General features: G+C 45.3%; 1 protein-coding gene across 1 annotated transcript in view; it reads right to left on the bottom strand.

The window, feature by feature from the left end:
* The window catches only part of dclk1a (doublecortin-like kinase 1a), a gene marked incomplete at both ends in the record, with an annotated part of 130,839 nt that overhangs the window by 11,252 nt on the left and 94,699 nt on the right, over positions 1-24,888 (bottom strand). The window contains 4 exons of the mRNA XM_080749270.1: positions 2,621-2,767; positions 13,266-13,385; positions 16,082-16,254; positions 17,083-17,164. Coding sequence (XP_080605396.1) covers positions 2,621-2,767; positions 13,266-13,385; positions 16,082-16,254; positions 17,083-17,164 — 522 coding nt within the window. The remainder of the gene's footprint in view (positions 1-2,620; positions 2,768-13,265; positions 13,386-16,081; positions 16,255-17,082; positions 17,165-24,888) is intronic.

Here is a 24,888-nt window from a genome sequence, read left to right as displayed (position 1 = left end):
TCTGTTTAAACAAATGCAGGCTTCAAGCTCACCAAAATATGTCCTGGCAAGTGAATATCGCTGCAGTCAGACAGAAACCTCTTATCTCCATGTTTTAACTTGCTGTTTTTTTTTTTTTTTTTTTTTTTTGTAATTTAATGTCTTACTTGATCATACGGTACTAAAGTATCATAAGTAGCAGATCTACAAGCTCGAAACGTTGCACGAAACAACGCCTTTTGAGTTTGTCGATCTGCCTCTTTTTCTGTTTTTGAAATTGAATGCTGTGTGTGTGTGTGTGTGTGTGTGTGTGTGTGTGTGTCGTGCGTGCATGTGTGGGCGTCCATGAGAGTGCATGTAATTGCGTACTTAGGCTAAATGCCTGAAAATGTGACATATAACACTAGCCCACATAGTGCACAGAGTGGTGCAACTGCAGTAAAAAAAAAGACCAACGACAAAACAAGAGCTCTGATTTGGCTTAGACAAGGTGTTTGGAACAAATCATTTCATTCTCCATAGAACAGGGGCTGGCAGCCACAAGGTTACTGGGTTGATCCATCAGTTAATCAGACCCCCTTTATTAAAGGTAGGGTAAGTGAAATTCTTTGGTTAAAATACACTTTTTTTTTGTTAACCAAAGTGGAATGCCACCAGCCATCAAAAAGTGTGACTCCCTACCATCCTTAAAAAGCACCATAAAAAGCACCTGCAAGTCTGCAATTTGTAACTGGGCCTAGACCTGCCGAAGGAAATTACCCCACGTCTCTAAATATAGCCTACATTTACTACTCCTGGCTAGTATTGATGATTTCATGTATAGTATTGTACCGGTATGTCTTTACTTGTCTTGATGAATGGAATACACAGGACCACAATGGACCTGTGTAGCCCTCAGGGCTTTTTGTGTTATCATTTTAGCATTATTGTATAGGCTAACTACCGGTATATGTTACAAAGACCCTCACTCACCTTCACATCACATGGCTAGACGTTAGGTAGCCATAGTTACCCGTTGAATGTTACATCTCCATATATGGAGATAACCGACGCATCTCACTAAGTCTGACGTCACAAGCCCCATATTTGGACCCAGATAAGCTATAACTCCATATATAGAGACATAGCTGCTGACATCAGTATGACATCACACTGCTGACATCAGTATGACATCACGCAGTACGCAGTCCTAATCCTAGAAACCAGTACCTCTGTGAGTAGTAATTTATACTATACCTCTGTTCTTTTTGCAAACTGTTAATAAAGTATTCAATCAATCGATCCCTTTCCAGAGAAAAGTTTGGACGTGGGAATGAGCATGTATTGGGCTTAACTACTGTGAGTGATCAAAGGTCACTCATCCCCTGACATGGAACAATGAATGGTGTTGTTTGCTGAAATGAAAGAACTGATTAGCTTATAAGTTGTTGCTGTCAGCAAACGAGATTAATTGAGCTGAAAACCACTTGAGCCCGATACGCATTAGCTCGTACCTATACTAACAGATATTGACGCTATTTTTTAGAGGTTGTCGAAAAGTGTTTTTCAAGGGTGCACTTGGCTGAGAATGACTTTTTTCTCTCACTGTGTGTGTTTTGAAATGAGCGTTATCATGTGTATGACTATGTTGCACTTGTGCCGCAGGAACAACAACAACAGTGGGAGAGGACTAAAAGACAGAGGGAGGGGGGAGAGGGAGGGAGGGAGATAGGAAAGAGAGATGGAGGTAGGGCTGTCACAGTCCACATAATCGTCTAATCGCAATTATTTGACATAATCGCAATTATTTTGTCATAATCGTGAATGTTGAAAAATGTTCCTACATTTTCAAACATTTTCAGAAATAGTGGAAATAGCAGATCTACAAGCTCACAACGCGCCGCGATGCGACGCGTTGTGAGCTTGTAGATCGGCTATTTCCACTTGTTATTTTTTAGTAGTAGTAGTAGTACGTTGTCAAATATGTCTGTAATTTCTTTGTATATTTAGGTTATGTGTCATATCTGCCATGTGCATCTTCAAAGCCTAAAAGCCAAACAGAAATGTAATTGTCAACGACAAAAACACAATTAAATCATTAATCGCAATTATTTGAGTGACAATAAATCGTCATGTGAAATATCATATCATAACAGCCCTGGATGGAAGGAGGGAAGGATGGAAAGAGAGAGAGGGAGAGAGATGCAGGGAGGGGGAGAGGGAGAGAGGGAAAGAGGGCAAGGGGGAGGAAGGGAGTGAGATGAAGGAAAGGAAAGGAACAGACGAGGCATGTTGGAGAAGGAGGAGAGAACCGGAGATGTGAGGGCAGTACAGATGACTCATCCTCCCTCTCTCTCTCTCTCTCTCCCTCTCTCTCTCTCCCTCCCTCCTATACCCCGTCTCTCTCTCTATCTCTCTTCCACACCTCCCCCCTCTTCTGTGTGTGAGTGTGTGTGCGTGCGAGTGTGTGTGTGTGCGTGTGTGTGACATCATTTGATTCAAGAAGCCAGGTGGGAGAAGGAGGTGTGTGTTATTATCAGGTTTATGCAATGACGCGTGCACACGCACGCACACGCTCGCTCACGCACACGCACACACACACACACACACACACACACACACACACACACACACACACACAGTGTCAGTGTCAGTGTCATACCAGCAGGTTCTCAGGCTTGATGTCCCGGTGCACTATGTTGATGCTGTGCAGGTACTTGATGGCGTTGGCCAGGTGGTACAGCATGACGCTGGCGTTCCTCTCAGTGTACCTGGTGCAGGAGGTGATGGCATCGAACAGATCTCCTCCCTGTGTGACAAGGATGTTCAACTATTATTACTGTTGTTTTATGATCCCAGGGTTTAAAGCCAAAGCAATGGTTATGAACTGCCTTCACTGAATGTGTGTGTGCCAACTGCCAATCCATGCTTCATTTTATATATAAGTATTTTCTGAAGTTCTGTTGTATTCTATGCTAGTCTGGCCAATTCAAATACTCATATCTTGAAATAATAACTATTTTTTTAGTTTGGAGATCTGATCGTGGAGATCGTGGAGAGCGTTTTGACGACTTTGTTATTCGTGCTGCGGCTACACCGACCCCTTATTTATTTATTATTTTGCGGATCTGCACTGATCTCAGAAATAGCCCCTATGGAAACCTCAAGACTGAAATCAGTTCCCAGGACTGAGAACTTTAATTCCTGTGATCAGAGCTAATCACCCCCCAAAAGGCATATTGGGAGTGGGACAAACGTGACCAAACGTCAAACGGTGACCCGATTTGGGAGCAAATAAGGCACATGTTGACTTTTGGGGAGTATTCGATATTCGGGTTTGATTCCCACCGGGGACGCTGTAGGCTCTGGGGGGCGTGTTCTCTCCTCCACGTCACCACAGTGCCCATACCCTAGGTGGCGTTCGCGAAAGGGCCTTTCTGTGTAGAGTTTGCGTGTTCTCCCTATATGTCCCCTATAGGGAAGGTACCCTCACAAAAGAAACATGCAGTAATCCTGGTCTCTTTACTGCCTCCCCCTGGCCAGACGGGGTACTTAATGGAGGGGAAAGGAACTGGTTGGAATAACGTGTTCCTTCCACGCACTCCGCAGTTCGTTGCTCTCCCCAGGTTGGCGGGAGGGAGAGAGTAGTGCCCAGGATTACACTTATAGCAATTGGCACTGGGTGAAAAAATGGGTTACAGAACTACGTGGGATAAAATAGGTCAAAATATTACTTTTGGGGAGTGAGACGGTGTTGATTCAGGCAGCACATTTCATATAGCAAGTGCAACGCTAAGCGTTCACAGAAAATAATGATTTGATGAGTTTGCCTAGAATTATATGACAAAATACTGGATGCCAGGTGGAGAGTGATTACAAACTGAGGAAAGAACAACCCCTCAAAACATTTAAAGTAAATTAAAAAGAAAGTTATTTTCTTTTTTTGATGTCCCTGGATTCAAAGACCTGTGAGCTATTTTAAAGGTTAGGACCATAATAGCTAAAGGCTGCTTCCCCGTGCCCTTTTACTCTAGCTTTTGGAGTGGTTAACACACTACCAGTGTCAGAAAATCTACAGTAAAGCTTGCCTAAAAAGCATGGTCAGATAAATAGGCAGTACTGATTTAATTAACCAATAAAGCAATCTTAAAATAGATACTAAAACCAACAGGCGAGGCAACCGGTGCCAGGTACTGCATGTGATCCGTGTCTGATGTCTGCTATTTTTGGTAGACCAGACAGGAGAGTATTACGGTAATCAAGCCTCTTAGCAATAAAACAATGCTATAACCTTTCTGCTATACTTCATCTGCAGTATCCAGGAGAAAATTGGCGATGCTGCATTCATCAGTTACAGCCCTAATCCGTGGAACACATTATATTACCCCAGGAAGAATACATTACACCAGGAAGAACACATTACCCCAGGAAGATATCAGCAAGGCGAGCACAGCCAACATCTTTAAGCGTCAAATGAAAAACACGTTTTAACATAGCTTTTAACCAGCATCTTATGAGATGTATTGCTCAGTACCTTGATGTTGCTGCTGTTTTTGGTCGTTGTTTTAATCTGTTTTTGGTCGTTGTTTTAATCTGTTTTAGATTTTTGTCTGTATAATCATTTATGTTATTAAATGTTTGCTGTATTGTACATCACTTTGAGCTGCTTTTCCATGTATGAAAAGTGATAAATAAAGCTCATTATCGTTATCAATGTTATAAGTCATAATGTATACAACATGATACAGTATATAGGGTATTATACATTTTACTGGGGGACAGGTTGTGTCCTTTTTATATCGGATGTTAGGACACAGATTCCTGTCTTATAAACCAAATGTGCCTTAATACATTATAATTGCCCACTATAACTAAAATGAAACATTAAAAAACACCTTAAATATTGTATTCATTTCAGGAATGTATGGAATGCGCATGTGCTAATAAAAATGTATTTAAAATACTGTCTTGATGTTCATACAGTATTAACCATAGGAAGTATTACATTGTTGTTATTAACTTAAGACATGCTAATAACATTCCTTAGGGCTGGACCACACATCATGAACTTGTGACAGGCTTGTCCCCCTTGAGTAAAAGACAAACTAATTGTAAAAATAAATGAAAATTGTGTGTGTTTGAGCCTTTGAGGTGTTTTTAATTAAAAATTTTAGTAGAGGCCAATTATAAAGTATTGTAACGCGGGAACAACTGACAGCCTATTACCTGTCCCTGTATTACAACAGCCTATTGTGCGGGGGGTTACTCAGAGTAATGCGTCCTCATTGGCTCTCAGGTAGAGCGGGCTGTATTGTGTGTGTGTTCTCCCTCCATGAGTTCAGTTGTCTTCCGGATCCCAAAGTGTATGGACGTTTGAGTGAGTGAATCCTCCATTTGTGCCAGGGACCGCGGACTGACAGCCACAAGTGCATTATTTACAGTGTGTGAGTTATTTAGAGCCTACCTGCCTGCTGTATGTTGCTGTCCTACTGTTCTGTAAACTTGCGTCCTGCAGTAAAGAAACGTTCTTGGAAAGTCCTTGTTGTGGCATCACTGACCCACCGTGCCTCCACCATAAACACCACAGAAACGTGAGTTCACCAAGTCCACAACAAATGGTGTCAGAATCGGGAGATCTACTGCTTTTAAAAAGACATTGATAACACGACCTGTCGCCGCGCCGAAGCCTGCAGCACCGTGCTGTGCAACATAGACTGTGTGCTAACAGCTGACGACGTCACGGTGCATTCACCGGCCGGCTTCCAGGGTCACGTGACCGCTGTCCACTTTGGGTCACGTGATTGCTGACCACTGCTTATTGACTAATAACTACTGTATCAGCGTCAATCTCCGCCTGAACGCCGAGCGCCGATCTCCGCCTGGTCAGGTGAAGTTAAAGGAGTAAAAGAAAAAAAAAAAAAAAGTAAAAAAAAAAAAAAAAAAGAGAAGATGGAAAAGGAAACACCAGGTGCTACTGGAATCATGCAGCAGATGCAACAGCAAATGCAGCAGATGCAACAGCAAATGCAGCAAATGCAGCTGCAGAAACAGCAGCAGAGCCAGCTAATGCTGCAACATCTGCAGAGGCTGGGAGGGGCACCAGCAGCACAGCCACATAACCTAGGCCAGGGAGATATTGCTCAAGGCCTGGGAGCAACAGCCTCGTCATGCTGCTCCAACACAAAGCTCCTTGCCCCTTTCGATGGAACTGATGACTGGAGCTTATTCTTCATGCCCTTTGAGAGAATGGCTCAGAGACTTATGTGGAACCACACAGAGAGGTTGGATAGGCTCCATGAGCGTCTGAGGGGCTCTGCAATGCGCTTCATCTGTTCTCTACCAGAGTATCAGAGGGAAGATTACGTGCTCCTCACTGAACAACTGAAACAACGCTATGGTCGATTTGATCCATCCGTCACTGTTCGCCGTCGGCTCAGCGAACTCCGTCAGCAGAAGGAATCTACAGCTGAATTTGCTGAAGAGGTCCGCCGACTGGTCACTCTGGGTTACCCTGGGGTTGATCTTGTGATGCAGGACCAGCTGGCAGCTGAGGCATTCCTGAAGGGACTCAGAAACCAGCGGGTTTCCTACGAAGTCATGAACAAAGATCCTCCCACACTCACAGAGGCTCAGAAGCTAGTGGCAGTCCATGAACACAACTACAGAGCGACCCTGGGCCAAGATGCTGAGGGGAGAGGGAGAGTTCGACGCATTTCCTGGGCAGCTAATAACCCTGAAGTGATGCCAACCTCACCTGCAGTCCCATCACTCCAGCAGGAATTCCAGGCAATGCAAAGTGAAATGAAACGAGTCAAGGATAAGAAAGCACAAATGGCTGATGAAATCAAACAACTCCGAGAGCAAGTGGGTCAGCTGCAACTCACCAGTACACATGCCTCACAAGAACAACAACGCGGGAGGTCCCCCAGCCCCAACAGGCCGGAAAACTAGAACTGGTCAGGTCCAAGGGCCCGGGCCTGACCAGCAATGTAAGCGGCCATTTTATGCCTTCTCAGGAAGAAGACCTAACTACCGAAGAAGACCAAACTACCGAAGAAGACCAAACTACCGAAGAAGACCAAACTACCGAAGAAGACCAAACTACCGAAGAAGACCAAACTACCGAAGAAGATCAAACTACCGAAGAAGACCAAACTACCTCGCCACCAGTCATTACCATAGGCAGAGTTGAAGTGGAAGGTTCCGGCCTGACAGCTCCTGCCCAAGTGAATAACCTGTCTGTGGTCAGCAAGAGCCAAGACGGGCATGTTTATGTGGCACCTATCCACAGCAAGGTGTTCATTGAAGGTGAACCGGTCCTCGGCTACATTGCTGGGAGGTCGGTGGGAAGTTATGCAGTCTTCAGGGTGTTTCTACTCGGCCTGCGTCCACCAGAGACTCTATGGAGCCCGCTGCCGAAGAAACCTCCTGACCCCTCCTTCCCTACTCAGCCTGCATCCTCCAGCGACTCGTCTCCACCTGCATCCTCCAGCGACTCGTCTCCACCTGCATCCTCCAGCGACTCGTCTCCACCTGCATCCTCCAGCGACTCGTCTCCACCTGCATCCTCCAGCGACTCGTCTCTGCCTGCATCCTCCAGCGACTCGTCTCTGCCTGCATCCTCCAGCGACTCGTCTCCACCTGCATCCTCCAGCGACTCGTCTCTGCCTGCATCCTTCAGCGACTCGTCTCTGCCTGCATCCTCCAGCGACTCGTCTCTGCCTGCATCCTTCAGCGACTCGTCTCTGCCTGCATCCTCCAGCGACTCGTCTCCACCTGCATCCTTCAGCGACTCGTCTCTGCCTGCATCCTCCAGCGACTCGTCTCCACCTGCATCCTCCAGCGACTCGTCTCTGCCTGCATCCTTCAGTGACTTGTCACAGCCTGCACTCACCTGCGACTCGTTACAGCCGGCTTCGTCCTGCGACTCGATCTCCGGGTCAGAGATAACCGGGTTTGTTCCAATGACCAAAAGTGGTAGAGCAGTGAAAAGACCTGCCCGCTACGGTTAACTGAATGTGTTTTTGAGCTTTGCAGAAGAATGTGTTGAAATGTTTAAGATTTTGAATTTGAGTGAATTGATTGCCTTTGGAAGCAACAGTTATGTTTTGGGAAACTGTAACAGTATTCTGTATTGTGTTCTGTTTAGTACTGATTATTATGCATGTGCTTGTTAACTAATCAGAGGATGCTGAAGGGACTCAGCAGTCTAGAGGGGGGGTAGTGTAACGCGGGAACAACTGACAGCCTATTACCTGTCCCTGTATTACAACAGCCTATTGTGCGGGGGGTTACTCAGAGTAATGCGTCCTCATTGGCTCTCAGGTAGAGCGGGCTGTATTGTGTGTGTGTTCTCCCTCCATGAGTTCAGTTGTCTTCCGGATCCCAAAGTGTATGGACGTTTGAGTGAGTGAATCCTCCGTTTGTGCCAGGGACCGCGGACTGACAGCCACAAGTGCATTATTTACAGTGTGTGAGTTATTTAGAGCCTACCTGCCTGCTGTATGTTGCTGTCCTACTGTTCTGTAAACTTGCGTCCTGCAGTAAAGAAACGTTCTTGGAAAGTCCTTGTTGTGGCATCACTGACCCACCGTGCCTCCACCATAAACACCACAGAAACGTGAGTTCACCAAGTCCACAACAGTATTAAGGAACATTTGGTTTATTAGCCCAGCGATCCTTTTAAATATGATCCCAAACAACAGCCTAAGACAAGTAATCATAATTCTAAATCAGTGCTCAAACTGCATGACATAACAATAGTCATTAAAAAAACACCATTACATAACAATAGAAACGAACAGACTGCTGTGCTTGCAGCTGTTTGTTGAACAAGCGGTTGCCAAGACAACATAGCTTTTGTTTCGCTGTGTTTTTTCTTTTTTTTTCAATTATGAGATTAAAACATAAACACGGCAGCCTCTCTTTTTAATGTGGTAATTGCGCATGGTATAACAGGGATAATGTGCTCTGAAAAATAACGTACTGTACCTCCCTCCACCTTGCTCTGTTATTACCATGAGTGCATTAGGTGTATGTGTACATACCGTCCCTGTCAGGTGGAAACCTCATAATTATTATTATTATATAATCATGTCCTAACACAGGGATGCTGACAGAACCCTCGCCGCTAAAAACCCCAGGACAAAAAAAAAAAACACTCATCCTTGACCTTAACAATTCGCCTTCCTGGCCCCCAAACTGTGGAATAAACTCCCTGTCGCACTTAGAACAACAGATTCACTCCCTAGCTTCCGCCGTTGCACATAATGTCCATAGCACTTACCATAGCACTCATGACCTACATGAAAGCTAGATAGCATTCTTAGGTTTGAGATATATATATATATATATATATATATATATATATATATATATATATATATTTATATATATATTTCTTTTTTTTTTTTCTTTTTTTTTTTTTACTGATTAGGTGCTTGGTCTGCCTACATTATTATTTTTTTCTATATTGATAGCATTTGATGTATTTATCGGTACACAGTATGTCTACACTCATGTCATCAACATGGATCTGTCATTTTTTGGACACTGCTCCTACACATTTTGCCCTAAAATCACGCTGCGACCTGGCGGTCGCTTATCTCCCGATTAGGGAGTCTTACTGGTATATTTATGTTGATGTATTGATGTATTACCTTGCTAATTGTAAATCGCTCTGGACTAAGAGCGTCTGCTAAATGCCTAAATTGTAAATTGATGTCCAAAACTGTTACTTTTCAAGATTCAGATTCCAAAGTAGCAAGAACAGCAGATTGACAATGTCGCTAGTGGATCTGCTACTTTTGATACTTTTGTGTGACGCTGTGCTGTGTGAGGAAGTGGGGCATTAATTTACGGTGGGAAAAAAACATTCAATCCCTCAGATACTGTGTACACCCCTGTGCACACACCCCCGGCCAGAGGACTAGTACTATATATATATATACAGTATATCCTATGCTCTTATAACACTTCCTGTAACACAGTTTACTAAAGTTATCTACACCATGTACTTGTTTCAAACTCTCTTCCTGTTTCTTTAATCTCTCTCCCTTCTCTCTCTCTTCTCCTTCTCTCTCTTTCTCTCTGTTGTAGTTTATATTCTTATTCTCTCCCTCAGTATTCACTATACCTGCCCCCCCACCCTCTCTCTCTCTCTCTCTCTCTCTCTCTCTCTCTCTCTCTCTCTCTCTCTCTCTCTCTCTCTCTCTCTCTCTCTCTCCAGAATGTGGAGCAGATAGAGTCTTAAAATAGGGTGTTCTCTGCCTGCTCAGACTCACAGTCACATAGACACTCATTAAAATGTGAACACTGACAAATGCCACGGCTCGGCCACAATCGTGCATGCACACGCACGCACGCACCGCACGCACGCACGCACGCACGCACGCACGCACGCACGCACACTTTCCCTCTGAGAGACAGGGGAGTGAGAAAGATAGGAGAAAGATCACAGGAGAGCGAGCGAAAGAATGAGAGACAGAGAGAGAGAGAGAGAGAGAGAGAGAGAGAGAGAGAGAGAGAGAGAGAGAGAGAGATTGAATACTTTATTAGTCAGAAATGTAGTATTCAATCATTCAAGAGAGAGAGAGAGTTTGAATACTACATTTCTGTGATCTTTCTGTCTCTCCCGTCCGTCTCTCTCCTATCTCACTCTTTCCCCTTCTGTCAATATCATCTCGTTCATTCTTCTCACTACAAATCCCCCCCAAATCACACACACACATGCACACACGCGCGCACACACACACGCGCTCACACGCGCACACGCACGCACACACACACACACACGCACACACGCACACACACACGCACACACGCGTGCACACACACACACACACACACACACACACACACACACACACACACACACACACACACACACACACACACACACACACACACACACACACACACAGCGTCTCATTTACATTGCGTAGTAGTAGCCTACTCTACAAAACCAACAGATGGATCACACTGCTGCCTCGTGAATTATGCACACATATTTCTTTTCTTCTGGACGTGCAGAGAAATATTGAAACACTCGACCGCTGCGGGCCCACGACTGATTCTCACAGTGCACACCAATGGATCTTACTGTAAAGTGACTCTGAGAGTGTACAAATGGTTCGATTTGTACACTATCAGTTATGGGTGTCCTCGAAATCAAAAACATTGAGAACCTGTGCCCCATTTACACTGGCAGCCAAATCCAGCCTGAATCAGATCTGTGTCGCATCCAGATTGGAATCTGGTTTGTTCCACGTGAACATGTGACCATTTAAACCAATCGGATTCCAATGTGGATGTGGCTCAGATCTGATTCAGGCTAGATTTGACTGCAGTCTAAATCCAGCCATAATGGAACACAGCCTTCATTGGTAACACCTGTGAAGGAAGTAAGGAAGAAGCCCAATCCTTTTCACTATGGCCGCTGCATATCGTCATTGTCGGGCAGAAACCTCGTATCTCCAAGTTTCAAATTTGTAAATTTTTTTGCAAAGCAAAGCCCTGCTTCATCACACAAGGCCGTCGCACAAAAGTAGTGAAAACAGCTGATCTAGAAGCACACGGTGCTAGAAGCATGCGGTCCGAGGCGTTGTGTGCTTGTAGATCGGCTGTTTTCGCTAGTTTAAATCATTTTTAAAATGATAAATACAAAACAAACGGTTTTGGACATACAAGGTTTCCACCCGACAACGATGATATGCTAAAGAGTGTGGATATAGAAAGATAGGGCACCCCAATGTGAGCCAAAATGAGTGGGTGCCGTCTGACTCTCGCGAGAGTGTTGCTGGATCAGAGAAAGGCCAAAAAAAGCTGTGTCAAAATGTTCTGAAAATTGTGTGGCTTATGGTCGATTGGGCCCGACATTTAGTTCAGTGACCACAGGGCTAAAGATTGTGTGCATGTCTAGTTCTTCTTTTTTTTATATTCTTTTTTTTTCTTTTTCTTTTTTTTCTTTTTTCATGGATAGAGCCTATGTCCTATAGACATTTGCTGTCCACACAGGTACAGTAAAGGCTCATTCAGACCATTCGCATGTTGTGTGTGGGCACACACATCCCATTCATTTCCAATGGAGTCTTGCGTGCAGCAAAATTCACACTGAACGCACGCTGACAAGGACAGATTTAATCTGAATGAAGTTCATCTCAACCGACTTTATTCCAATCTTGTGCGTGCGTGAGCTCTTGAAGCCGTAATGAAAGCAGCGCGGAATGACAGGGAAGTGATCCGACAGAGTCACTGTCAATCAACAACAGCCGTCGTGGACTGGAGGCGTACGGAATGTGTTCCTATATGCGCCTAGACTGCGTGTGTGTTTCTTTGGCGTGAATGTAGGTGTGTGTGTGTGTGTGTGTGTGTGTGTGTGTGTGTGTGTGTGTGCGCGTGCGTGCGTGCGTGCGTGCGTGCGTGCCTGTGTGCGTCCATCCGTCTCATTAGAACGTATCACCTGCCCAGACAATTGTACGCCATTAGCTCCAGCCCTGGGTACTTTGTCTCCCCTGTTACTGACTCTGTCCCCGCAGTTGGGAGTTCATTTCAATCCAATTTTAAAGGCCCGGGAATTCATTACGTGACTAAATGAATGTGTGCTGCATGCAGAACAACAACAACAGCAACAACCCAGAGCTTCTGAATCGCTTGGCTGCCTGACTACATGTGTTCCTCAATCGGATGCACCTGATGCTGACGGATAGATAAGGACACAACCTCTGGGCCCTGGGTACAAGGATTCACTGCGGGCCCCCCATGAATGTTCTTCATAGGGGGAGGGGGTTTAACCCATTTACCGTAGACTGGGAACGCATTATTATGCATTATGTTGTGCTTTAACTATTGAAAAATAGCAGATATACAAGCTCACAGCGCGGCACCGAGTGCCGTGCTGCGAGCTTGTAGATCCACTATTTTTGAAAATAGAATATTCTAAATCCTTCTGAGGTTTCTGAGGTTTCCCCCATCTCAAAATATTTAGTTCCAGGGATCCCCCAGAAGCAAAGTTTGACCTACAAATGTTCGCTTAAAAAATACATATATTCCAAGATTTGCACACATTTTCACGACTTTTAAAAAATAGCACACACGCTTGTATATCTGCTATTTTTCAATAGCTAAAGTATCAAATAATTAATTCAGGCATTCAGTAACTCAGTCCCACTCCCCCCCCCCCCCCCCCCCTTATGAAGCCCCTGCGCACACACACACACACCACGCGCACACACACCACGCACGCACGCACGCACGCACACACACACACACACACACACACACACACACACACGCACACGCAGGCCTACCTTGACCAGCTCCATGACCATGTAGAGCTCTCCATACGTGTCCACCTCCTCTATGAGCAGCACCACGTTGGGATGTTTGACCCGGCGCAGGATGGCCACCTCGTTCTGGATCATGTGCTCCTGCATGATGAACAACACGTCCATTTAACACCAGGAGGAGGAGGAGGAGGAGGAGGAGAAGGAGAGGGAGAGGGAGAGGGAGAAGGAGAAGGAGAAGGAGAAGAAATACATTTCATAACAGTGAATATCGTCGTTGTCGGGTGGAAACCTTGTATGTCCAAAACCGTTTGTTTTGCTTTTACTGTATCATTTTAAAAATGATTTAAACCAGTGAAAACAGCCGATCTACAAGCACACAACGCCTCGCACTAGCCATAAATTATAACTTCCAGTAGAGGGTGCTAATATGCGGAGGTTACGTCTCTCCTAACCTCCGCATATTAGCACCCTCTACTGGAAGTTATAATTTATGGCTAGCCTCGCACCGCGAGGCGTTGTGTGCTTGTAGATCGGCTGTTTTCACTACCCACTGAGCAATAGTCGTTTTTTACACGACTAGTTTTTTTTTAGCCTTAATTTCACCCGGCTAGATTCCGGTTATATTCACACCGAAAATATACTTTGCAATTTATTCCATGATTCGATAACAATTTATTAAAAAAAACAACAGTAAGGTGCTTAACTGATCTCCTAATATTGGACTAACATAATTATAATATCCGTTGATCATTATTAAGTATAGTTTAGATCTAGCCGAGATTTAGCCAACTAATTATAGTCGCCGTATCAACGTTTATATTTACACCGAATTTAGACAATTAGATTTAATCCATATTTCAATAAACATTTCTTTAAAAAAACAACTCCACGTTGCAGAACTGATCTCGAAATATTGGTGTAAAATGATTCCAATAGCCATCCGATCATTAAGCTATTTGTCTGGGTGTAGTCGTTGTATAGCCGGCTTTTCAACGCCTTTTTTTAAACCAATGTCAATATAAAGTCTTTAAAACAAAAATATACGATGAAATGAACTCCTCGTCTGTCAGTCAGTCAGACAGTGCAGTGCCGCGTGATTATGGATCCAACTGGGAAAGATGGATGGAAACGGCAAAGAGCGCTCGTTTTCAGTTATTGTCCACGACATTGCAAGCGGCCGGCGGAGCGCCGCGCGAGTTACGAAGCCGTGGTGAATGCAATCGTTATATTTACGGCCTGGGCAAGCGCACGATAAACGCCATGATAATTGGGTTTTGGTGCACCTCGCGCGGTCCAAGTGACTACAACGGAGCGCTCCCTACGTCCGGTTCAGCCAATCACAAGCTTCAAAAATGAGTCCGGGGCGTACACACACACACACGCACACGCGCACACACACACACACACACACACACACACACACACACACACACACACACGCTAACATTTAGTTTCCTCAACAATGTGCACTACACTAAAATGAACACAGGTGGGCAATGTCACCTTTTAATACGGCCAGAAAGTCTATACTATCGTGTCAGCATTGATGGCTGAGTGGATAGCGTCGCCGACTTGAGTGTCAGAGATTAGTGGATCGAATCCCACCGTCGCCCTACTTTTCACTACTTTCGACGGCCGCTAACGGCGAAATGTAGACTTTTTGTATCCGACTAATAGTGGTATATGTAGCAACCCGTGTAAATATAGCCGACTAAACAACTAGTCAAAAATATCAAATCTAGACCTTTACAACACTGATTTTCAACGCGTGGTGTAGAAGATAAAAACACGACTATTAGGCAACTAATACACCTCAAAATGCTTACTGGGTACTTTTGTGCGACGGCCTTGTATGATGAAGCAGGGCTTTGCTTTGCGAATGAACGTACAAATCTGAAACTTGGTGATACGAGGTTTCCACCCGACAACGACGATGTGGAACCATACAACACAGTACAATATTTGTCTTCTTATTAAAGGTAGGGTAAGTCATTTAATTGGGGGGTTAAAACAAAAGGGTTTTGGTTCATATGTTAAATCTCTATATTGTGATAGTATCGTGTTCAGAAACGGGGTCTCCCTGTCTCTCCAGTTACATATGGTACATTACAGTACGTTACTACCTATTTATCAGCTTCAGTTTCACAGTTCCAATTTTGTCTACTTATTTCTTTGTGTCATCACTTCCAATTTCATTCGTTCGTCCTGCGTCCCGTGTGAGTTCTCTCTCCTAATTGGATGAAATTGGTATTCCGACCTGAAAAAGCTATGTGTGAGAGACAGGGAGACCTGTGTTACTTAAAAAACGAAAACTAAAAACTCTAAAGCAATGAATACTATCGAACTATAGAGCTATTCAACACTTATTTTAACAAAGGAAAGTAAGTCACTTATCCTACCTTTAAGTAGTGTCTTTAAGTGTCTTTAAGTGTCTTTAAGTAGTGTCTTTAAGTGTCTTTAAGTGTCTTTAAGTAGTGTCTTTGAGTAGTGTCTTTAAGTAGTGATGCAAACTTTTTGTTTGTGTCCACAAACATGACAAAGATGGATACGCCCATAAAACACTGCCATTCTCCTTTGAATGCAAATTGTTTGTTTGTTTGTTTGTTTGTTTGATTGATTGATTGAATACTTTATTAACCAGCACGTGGTACAGTAAGAGATTATGGTTAAAAGGATAACACAAAAAGGTCCCAGGAAATTGTTTCCATTGTGGTCATATGTATTCAATTCATCAACATAATTAACACAATATTACATCAAATACAAACACTATACAAAGGAGAAAAAGGGGGAAATGGCGACCAATTTAGAAAGAAACCGAAATCCTTCCTGCCTACCTTTCCCCTGCATTTGCCCTTGTTGATGATCTTCAGGGCGTACTCTCTGCCCGTGGATATCTCCACACATTCCCGGACCACCGCGAAGTTTCCATCTCCCAGCGTGCGTCCCACCTTGTACCTGGACTGTATGTAGGACGGCACTGTGGGAACCTCGTCGACAGGGATGTCTGCTACAGCTGGGGATAGTGGGTGGGTGCAGTGGCGTCAGTTGAGAAAAAGCTAAGGTATGGCAACATGACTGGTGTCTTGCACGCGCGCGAAGGCGCGCGTGCAAGACACCAGTCATGTTGCCATACCTTAGCAACAGGTATGATACATTTATTTTAAGAAGTACATTTTATTGTTAGACAGATGTTAGACAGACAAAACAGGACGTTAAACTGTCTAATAGCCCTGGTAGTGGCCTCTAGATCAGTAGTTCTCAAACCATCTCAGGTCAAGAAAATAGCTAACCTGACTCCGCCAGATGGTGGCAGCAGTGCGTATACCGCCCTACTCTTACCATCTGTAATCGCTTGGGTAGAAACCGATGTAAGGGACGGGCCATTTTTTCAAGTTCTTTAACGGGTGATTGGATCAGGCCGTCTGTCTATCACAGTCTGGGAGTGCCAACTCCAACCACTCATATTGGCCTGTCTGCATGACGTTACACCCAGAATCCGCCTCCTGGGTTTCTGTGGTCTGCAGTCAGACTCTATTGGCTCAGAGCCGCTCAGAGCCCGCCCGTAGCTGCCGCTGATTGGTCCGGACTGGGACTTTAAGGCGATATCCAATTATCCACTCTCTTTGAACAGTCCCAGATGTTTGCGCAGCAGGCATACACACCGCTGCCACCATCTGGCGGAGTCAGGTTAGAAAATAGCAGATCTACAAGCACACAACGCCTCGCGATGCGAGGCGTTGTGTGCTTGCAGACCGTCTATTTTCGCTATTTTAAATAGTTTGTAAAATGTCCATATATTATATGTGTACATATATAAACATCATGATCCTCTTACCCTCAGTGACCTCTGCCTCCCCGTCCTCTGTGGAGCTGGACGCTTTGGTGGACGAAGACGACGAAGACGAGCCCTGAGAGCCCTGCAGGATGAAGAGGAATGAAGAGGAGGAGAGAGACGGATGGACGGATGAAGAGGAATGGAAGGAGAGAGACGGATGGCAGGAGGAAGCAGAGGACGTTCATTCCACTGACAGTACCTCATCATCATCACCTCTCCTTCTCTCTGAACGGAAATACACTCCTGATTGGTTTTAGGTGCGTGCGTGTGTTCGTGCGTGTGTGCGTGCATGTTTGCATGTGTGTGTGTGTGCGTGTGTGTGTGTGTGTGTGTGTGTGTGTGTGTGTGTGTGTGCATGTTAAGTAGTGGATGACAGCTGTGCCGCTTAAGAGAAGAGGATGCAGAGTGTCTTGATACCCTGAACCAGAATCTGAAGCGGTAACGCACTGTATTCAGCATCTACTTGCGCTGAAAATAGCAGATCTGCAAGCTCGCGACAATGCGCCGCGACGTGAGCCTATGTAGATTTAAATCAAAAGTTGAGCAATGCACATCAACGATCACGCACCTCAAAACGAAACCCTGCACTCGGATGGCGAACCCTGCCTGCCACCACCACAACGGAGGTTGTGGGATCAAATCCACGTGGCGCATCCGGCTTTGTCGGGCGTCTATCTATATATGCGAGCACAATTGGCCCGTGTTCAGGGGAGGGAAGCAGGACCGGGGGGGGGGGGGGGTAGTCCTCCCAGTGGGGGCTCCTCACCGGCAGGTGAGGAATAACTGCGATATTATTGAATGTTTTCTTTGCTTGCTATGTCCATGAATTAAATAAAGAGGGCTTTCAACGTAAAAAAGACCGTAAACGGTCTTATTTGGGATGTTCCTTTTAGGCAGGGAACTGTACTTGTACTACATTACTACATTTCAATTGTATTGACTATACGGTACTTGTACTGTTCTCCATTTTTGTCCAAGGAGGAATTAATTGGTGGCAAAATCGGGGAGAAAAGGCGGGTAAAGATAATTGGCTATACTCTAAATAAATAAAAAACGAAACCCTTCTCCATTGATCATTTAGAAGGCATTTCGCTACACAAAAGAGTGACAGCAAACAGGCAATTAGGGGTCTCTGCACCCCACCACAAAGGGGCTCCTCTTTTCCTTTCAATGTCGCTCTCCGCGATTAAAGCGCGAGACGTGGTCTGGGGTGTTGCTGATTCAAACGCTGGCTTGCATCCTGTCTGCCAAGTGAGGAGGTTATTAAGACGTGGCGGAGAAAGAGGAGAGCACTTGAGATGCAGCGTCTGTCTGAAAACTCATTACATCCCTAACCTCCTAACCTCCCCCTCTCTCTCTCCATCCGTCTGGTTGTCATGGAAGCAACCGGGGTGGGGTGGGGTGGTGGTCTAGTTGGGACTGTAAATGAAAGGGAGAACAAGATACTGTTCATCCTCTCTGTCTGTCAGTCTGTCTGTCTGTCTGTCTGTCTGTCTGTCTGTCTGTCTGTCTGTCTCTCTCACCCCACCCATCCTGTTCTCGCCTCGGTTCTCCGCTGGTCTCCACCTGAAGAGAATGTTTGTCGTCGGGCAGAACACTTCACATCTCCTATATTACTTGATCATACTCTTTGAGAGTGTAAAATGAAACCAAATGGACCCACAAGGGTCCATTTGGTTTCATTTTACATGCTCAAGAGTTAAAGATCCCTAAGGGTCCATTTGGTTGTACAAACTCTCCATCATTTAGCTGGGGACCACCTGGAAACCGCTCAAGGACAACTGGTGGTCCCCTGACCACTGGTTGAAAACCACTGCTGTAGGGTATGAACATGGTTTTGAATTTCTGTTGTTTTTATTGTGAAAGCACCAATAATCCTGAATGCATATTTTAATGAATAAATCTTGACGTTAACCAATCTGTATGGTTGAGTATGTTACTTCAGTATAACTAGTAGTGGTTGGTTGGAGGTGGTCTCCCAGTATAGGGTATGCGTGCGTGACATCATCATCATACCCAGAAGTTATGTGGGAACACCTACTGAGTGGCAAAAAACTACTTTCTGGCCTTGACAGCCCATACATCCAAACAGAAAAGTCCTATCTGATTGCATTAAACAACGTTAAATTCACTTTGCCACTCGATTTGCCATTCACTTTATGCATGCGCATACCCTCTATACTCAGGCGTCAGGCATACAGCTCAAATGCTTCAATGCTTCATGCTTTGAAGTATTTGCTATATTGATTTGCTGCTTGACCACCCTCAGGCCAGGTCACCTCTTTTTACAGCATCACGTTGCGCACAATAAAACCCTCCGTGTTCATCTGCTCTTTTGCTGAACAGTGTGTTTCTTCCTCTCATGCGGACGCTGGTGGGTTCCTCAGCAGCGTCATTCCTCCAGACACTGCAGGTTAAAGTAGAGCGTCCTCCGCTTGCTACTTCCTTCCTGCAGTCCCAGGAAGTCTTTAAATGGCACCTCGTTCTAAAAAGTGGGACTGATGAATACATCTGAACTCACAGCCAGCAGGTCGTGTGGTTCCCAAGCCCCCCCCCCCCCCCCCCCCCCCCTTCTCATGCTGACCTGGAAACCCAAGCGTGTGTGTGTGTGTGTGTGTGTGTGTGTGTGTGTGTGTGTGTGTGTGTGTGTGTGTGTGTGTGTGTGTGTGTGTGTGTGCGTGTGTGACTGCGAGGCAGGGGTGTCGCACCAAATTCTGGGCCCTGGGTACAAGGATTCACTTTATTTTTTTCACATTATTTTGTGACTTAACAATTGAAAAATAGCAGATACCGGTATACAACAAGCTCACAGTGCGGCACCAAGTGCCGCGCTGCAAGCTTGTAGATCTGCTCTTTTAATATTTCAAATCCTTCTAAGGTTTAAAAAAAAAAAAAAGTTTCTATGTCAGTGGTGCTCAAATGTTTTCATGTGAAGGACCCCCAAAATGATATGTATTTGGTCACAGACCCGGCCCCATCTCAAAATACTTGGTTCCAGGGACCCCCCAGAAGCAAAATTTGAGTTACAAATGTTTGCTTGAAAGGATTTGCTCACATTTTCACGACTTTAAAAAAATAGCAGATCTACAAGCTCGCAGCGCGGCACTCGGTGAGCTTGTATAATATCTGCTATTTTTCAATAGCTAAAGTATAAAATAATGAAGGCCCCTCCACCTTGGGCCCTATAACTCAGTCCCACTCCCCCCCCCCCCCCCCCCCTTGTGACGCCCCTGCTGTGAGGTGAGTGGTAGTGTGTGTGTGTGTGTGTGTCTGTGTGTGTGTGTGTGTGCGTGCGTGCGTGCGTGCGTGCGTGCGTGTGTGTGCGTGTTTGAGTCAGACTTGTTGTGTTATACAGTATGCTTACATAATGTTTGTTTCAGGGGCTTCGCTTGTCCTGGATCACAAATGTCCTGCTATTATTCTTTACACCAGCCGTAGGCAACCTTAGACATGCGTGCCAACATTGGCACAGAGGAGGGTGATCACTGGCACACTGGCAATAGTGTGAGAGAGTTTTCTTTTTTAAATTAATTATAACAAAAAGTTTAGTTAAATTAAGTTCACTCAAATCTATATACATCCAGCACATAATTCTACATTCATTCAAACTGATAACTCTGACTGGGGAGGGTGTCTGGGAGATAGGTGGGTTATTGAGTCTAATGATCTTTACTTCCTGAAAGAAAATATTACAAAAGGTTATTATATAATAGCCAATAAGTTGAACATGTTGTTATGGCATACTGCTGTCAATAAAATTAAAACATGGCACTTCATGTCAAAAAGGTTGCCGACCCCTGCTTTACACTCTCTGCGGGTTTTGTTGACAATGAAGCCTGAATTATCATTATTATTATTATTTGTTCTGCCTTTTATTGGATAGTACAGTGGAAGAGTGACAGGAAACAGGAGAGAGACGGGGCGTGACACGCAGCAAAGGTCATCGGGTTCGGGAATCGTACCTGCGACTCGCTGTCAGGCTGTAGAGCAGGGGTCTTCAACAGGGGGTCATGAATCCAAAATACACAGTGCTGTCAAAAGATGAAACTATATGGAATCTATGAAAAGGTTGTGGGGGTCCCTGCTTCATCTCTCTCTCAACTAAGGGCTCCTTGGCTTGAAAACGTTGAAGACCCCTGGCCTACAGTATGTGGTCTTCACCTTCGTGCCCCATGAAGCCTGAATTCAAGATCTGTCCATTTTGTGTGTGTGTGGCGGAGCGTAGATTAGGCATAACAGTAACTGTGTTGGCAATCTATCATCATGTTTTCCTATTTTTAATCACCAAGTTCACACAAAACCAAAAACATGGACAAGAATCCGTCCTTGGCAACGCCTGACTGGCGTCTTGTTTACTTCCTCACTTCTGGCTTTCACTCCGTCTCTCTTTCTACCTCTCTCTCTCCCTACGTCTTCCTGCCACCGAGGGAAAACAAAGAGCTGTTTCTATGGAAACACCATGGAAAGAGAGAGAGAAAGAGAGAGAGAGAGAGAGAGAGAGAGAGAGAGAGAGAGCGCTTATGACACCTCTCCAGTATGAAGATAGGAGCCTATATATGGCAATTTCCTGTCTGTCTGCAGGTCGGGAGGTTGGCTGGTTTCGTACATTGTGTCTCGGGAGAGATAAGAGAGAGACAGAGAGAGAGAGAGAGAGACGGGTATGTAGACAAAGAGAGCCAAAGTGAGGAGGAGACAGGGCGGGCAGAGAGGTGCAGCACCTCTAGTGCTGTTGCTGTCTGGCCAGCTTGGCATGGAATACATCAGCCTCGTTTGGCAGCCGTGGCAGCCAGGGCACTGTCTAGTTGTTATTATTCCCAGACTCTCTTTCTCTGTTTGTGTTTCGCCCAGGTGACCGCGGTTTTGAGGTTAGGTTTAGGCCCAGTTTCTGTGAGGTTAGGATTAAGGTTAGGTTTAAGATGGCCGCACACTAGCAGATAATCGGGGCATTTAATGACCCTCCCGGCAATCGGCCTGCCTGCATCTGAAACGGGGCCGATTATCGGGCATAAATGTCGTCTAGTGTGCGGGTTCACAGATCTAATCTGAGCCCAGCCGAGTGGCTCGCAGGGCGATCAGGGCCATCCTGACTCTTTTCAAAAATGTTTGATATTTTTCTGGATCACTTCTGGTCTGGAAGAGCAGCGGGGGACCGAGAGAAAATACAGCCGCTAACGGACCCAAGAAACGGGGACTGTTGGTGGCGAGAGCCGCTGTTTTGAGTCTGACCATAGTATCTGAGCGACAGATCTCTCTCTCTTTCTCTCTCCACCTCCATCTCTCCCTCTCACAGTCACACACACACGCACACACAGACACACTTTTCATACAGTCTGTCGCCCGTTCATACCGATGTGAGTGTGACTGGTAGCATTTATTTCTGCCGTTTCTGTTTGATATAAAACAACCCCGCTCCGGTCAGCACCCGTTTCCTTTTCAATGGATGGACAGACGGTTTATTAGGCTACTCGCCCATTTCCTACAAAATCCTAACAAGCCCTATAACGTGGCCCGGAGGGACACGTTGTGGTCTTGGAGATCTATATGTTCTGCGCACTACACAGTGCGACTAATCATAAATCAGGCATGAAGCAGACACAGCAGGCAGTAGTGTTGACTAGTTTAGCAGCGGAGAGAGGGGAAAAGTCAGAGAGTTGAACAGGTCCATGCATGGACATGAAACGACTGTCAAAGTGAACTCATATTACTAGTAAGACGCCTCTGGGCGACATGCGACCTCGCCCTAAAGGGCGAGATCGCGCCAATTCGTGGCCATCTGGCCAGTGATGTATATCGGACCAGTTGCACCAGACTCCTGCATGAGTCCACAATGTGATGATGTCAGAATGCCTACATATGGGCATTCCCAGATATGTGCTTAATTTTGATGACATCGGGACAAGGACGTAATTCATTTGCAGGTGTGACTCGTGATGACATAAGCCATCCCCTGCTTCATCTCTCTCTCAACTAAGGGGTCCTTGGCCGGAAAAAATGGGGCTCCTCACTAGCAGGTGAGCCAGTAGGATACAGCAGCAGTGACGACACAGATGTGTGTGTGGGGAGGAATTATTTGACATAAAGACTACATTATTGGGGAGAAAAAAGGGGTAAAAAGTTAAAAGAAAAAGGGAAGTTCAGGTGGGTTTGTCACCGCCGCCATCTGTTTATGAAGTGGTCTCAATAACATGTGCAGCGGAGCGGCACACAGGGCGAGAGAGAGAGAGAGAGAGAGAGAGAGAGAGGAAAAAACAGAGGTAATGAAATAAATAAATAGAAAAGGGCAGACAGCATGAGTCATAGTGGTGGATGAGCAGAGGCCAGGCGGCAGACAGACAGACAGACAGACAGACAGACAGACAGACAGACAGGCAGGCAGCACTAACACGGCAGACAGAACAGGGATGAAATTGTGAAAACATCGAAATACCTATAGTTTATTGTCTATCTATATATCTATATATCTATATATCTATCTATCTATCTAGTTTCATTGTTTGACAGCACAATCATCAGTGTAGTTTGGATTCATGTAAAAGAAAGATCTTCAGATATTTAACCACTCGAACCGTAAATACTTAATGAACTTTCACTCTGTACTTGGTCGGTTCTCTTTCCCCTCTACACCAAAGCTCTTTGCCGAAAATAGCCGTTCTATAAGCTCACAGCACGAGGCGTTGTGAGCTTGTAGATCTGCTATTTGTGGCATAAGATCTCAGAATATGGAATAATTCAATAATTCAAGTGATTAATATAAAAAAGGAGGGGAAAAAAAGCTTCTATCACATAAAGATTTGGAGTACCCCGTGTAGGACCCCCTGTTGAAGACCCTTGGTTTAAGATACACCTCTGTTTCTCAGATTGACTTTTGCACTGTATTACTGTTATTAAACTTAGCACTCTGACTGCACTTTGACTTCACTTATGCCTACATTAGGCTATAGTAGTTCTTTCACCACGTGCCAATGCCCAGGCAGTCCAATAAGTGTGAGGGCCAAGCTATATATCTGTAGGTGTGTCAGAAAAGTAACAGGGCTGTGGCAGCCACGTTCATAACTCAATGCTAATTGAGTAACCGCTTGTGTCACTGTGTTAAGCAGCATCTCACCACTATTCTGCAATAATATTGTTCACTTCTCTCACTCTGTGCTCTGTTGTGTAATTACACTGCTGTTATCCTCTGCCATGCAACTGGAGGTGGCAAAAAGATGGAGCAATGAAGTGCTCCTCAACGGTTCAACAGTTTGGCTGGGGACCCATTGGAAATGCCTCAAGGACCGCTGGGGGTCCCCGGATCCCACTTTGAGAACCATTGACAGTGACAGGGACTATTATACAGTACATGAAGGGAATTGGCATAAAGACTAAATGAAAATCCAACACGCTCACGGGCGGGTGAAACCAGCAAGGGATCGCGTCCTCGTCGCCACACTATAGCAGCCCCTACGGGTGGGTCTGTCTGTTCACTCAGCAGGGAGGGGGCCAGGAGAAGATAGTGCTACGCATTCCTTCCCCTCCCCGCCGGGGGAAACTCCTCCACCGTCAGGTGAGGAGAAACGGCTGGTTACTCCAGGGACGTGCTGGCCATTGGGAAAAGCGGGACAACTCCCGAACGGCCGGTTCATTCCTGGCCGGTCCAGGCCGGCCATTAGGAAAAAAATAAAAATAAAATGTCGGCCTTCGTTCCAAGTAAATCGTCACTGTCGGGCAGAAACCTTGTATCTCCAAGTTTCAAATTTTGCTTCATCATACAAGGCTGTTGCACAAAAGTAGTGAAAACAGCAGATCTACAAGCACACAACGCCTCGC

The sequence above is a fragment of the Nannobrachium achirus genome (genome assembly GCF_963921795.1).
Source record: "Nannobrachium achirus genome assembly, chromosome: 19".
Lineage (NCBI taxonomy): Eukaryota > Metazoa > Chordata > Actinopteri > Myctophiformes > Myctophidae > Nannobrachium > Nannobrachium achirus.
This window is presented reverse-complemented; position numbering and strand designations above follow the sequence as displayed.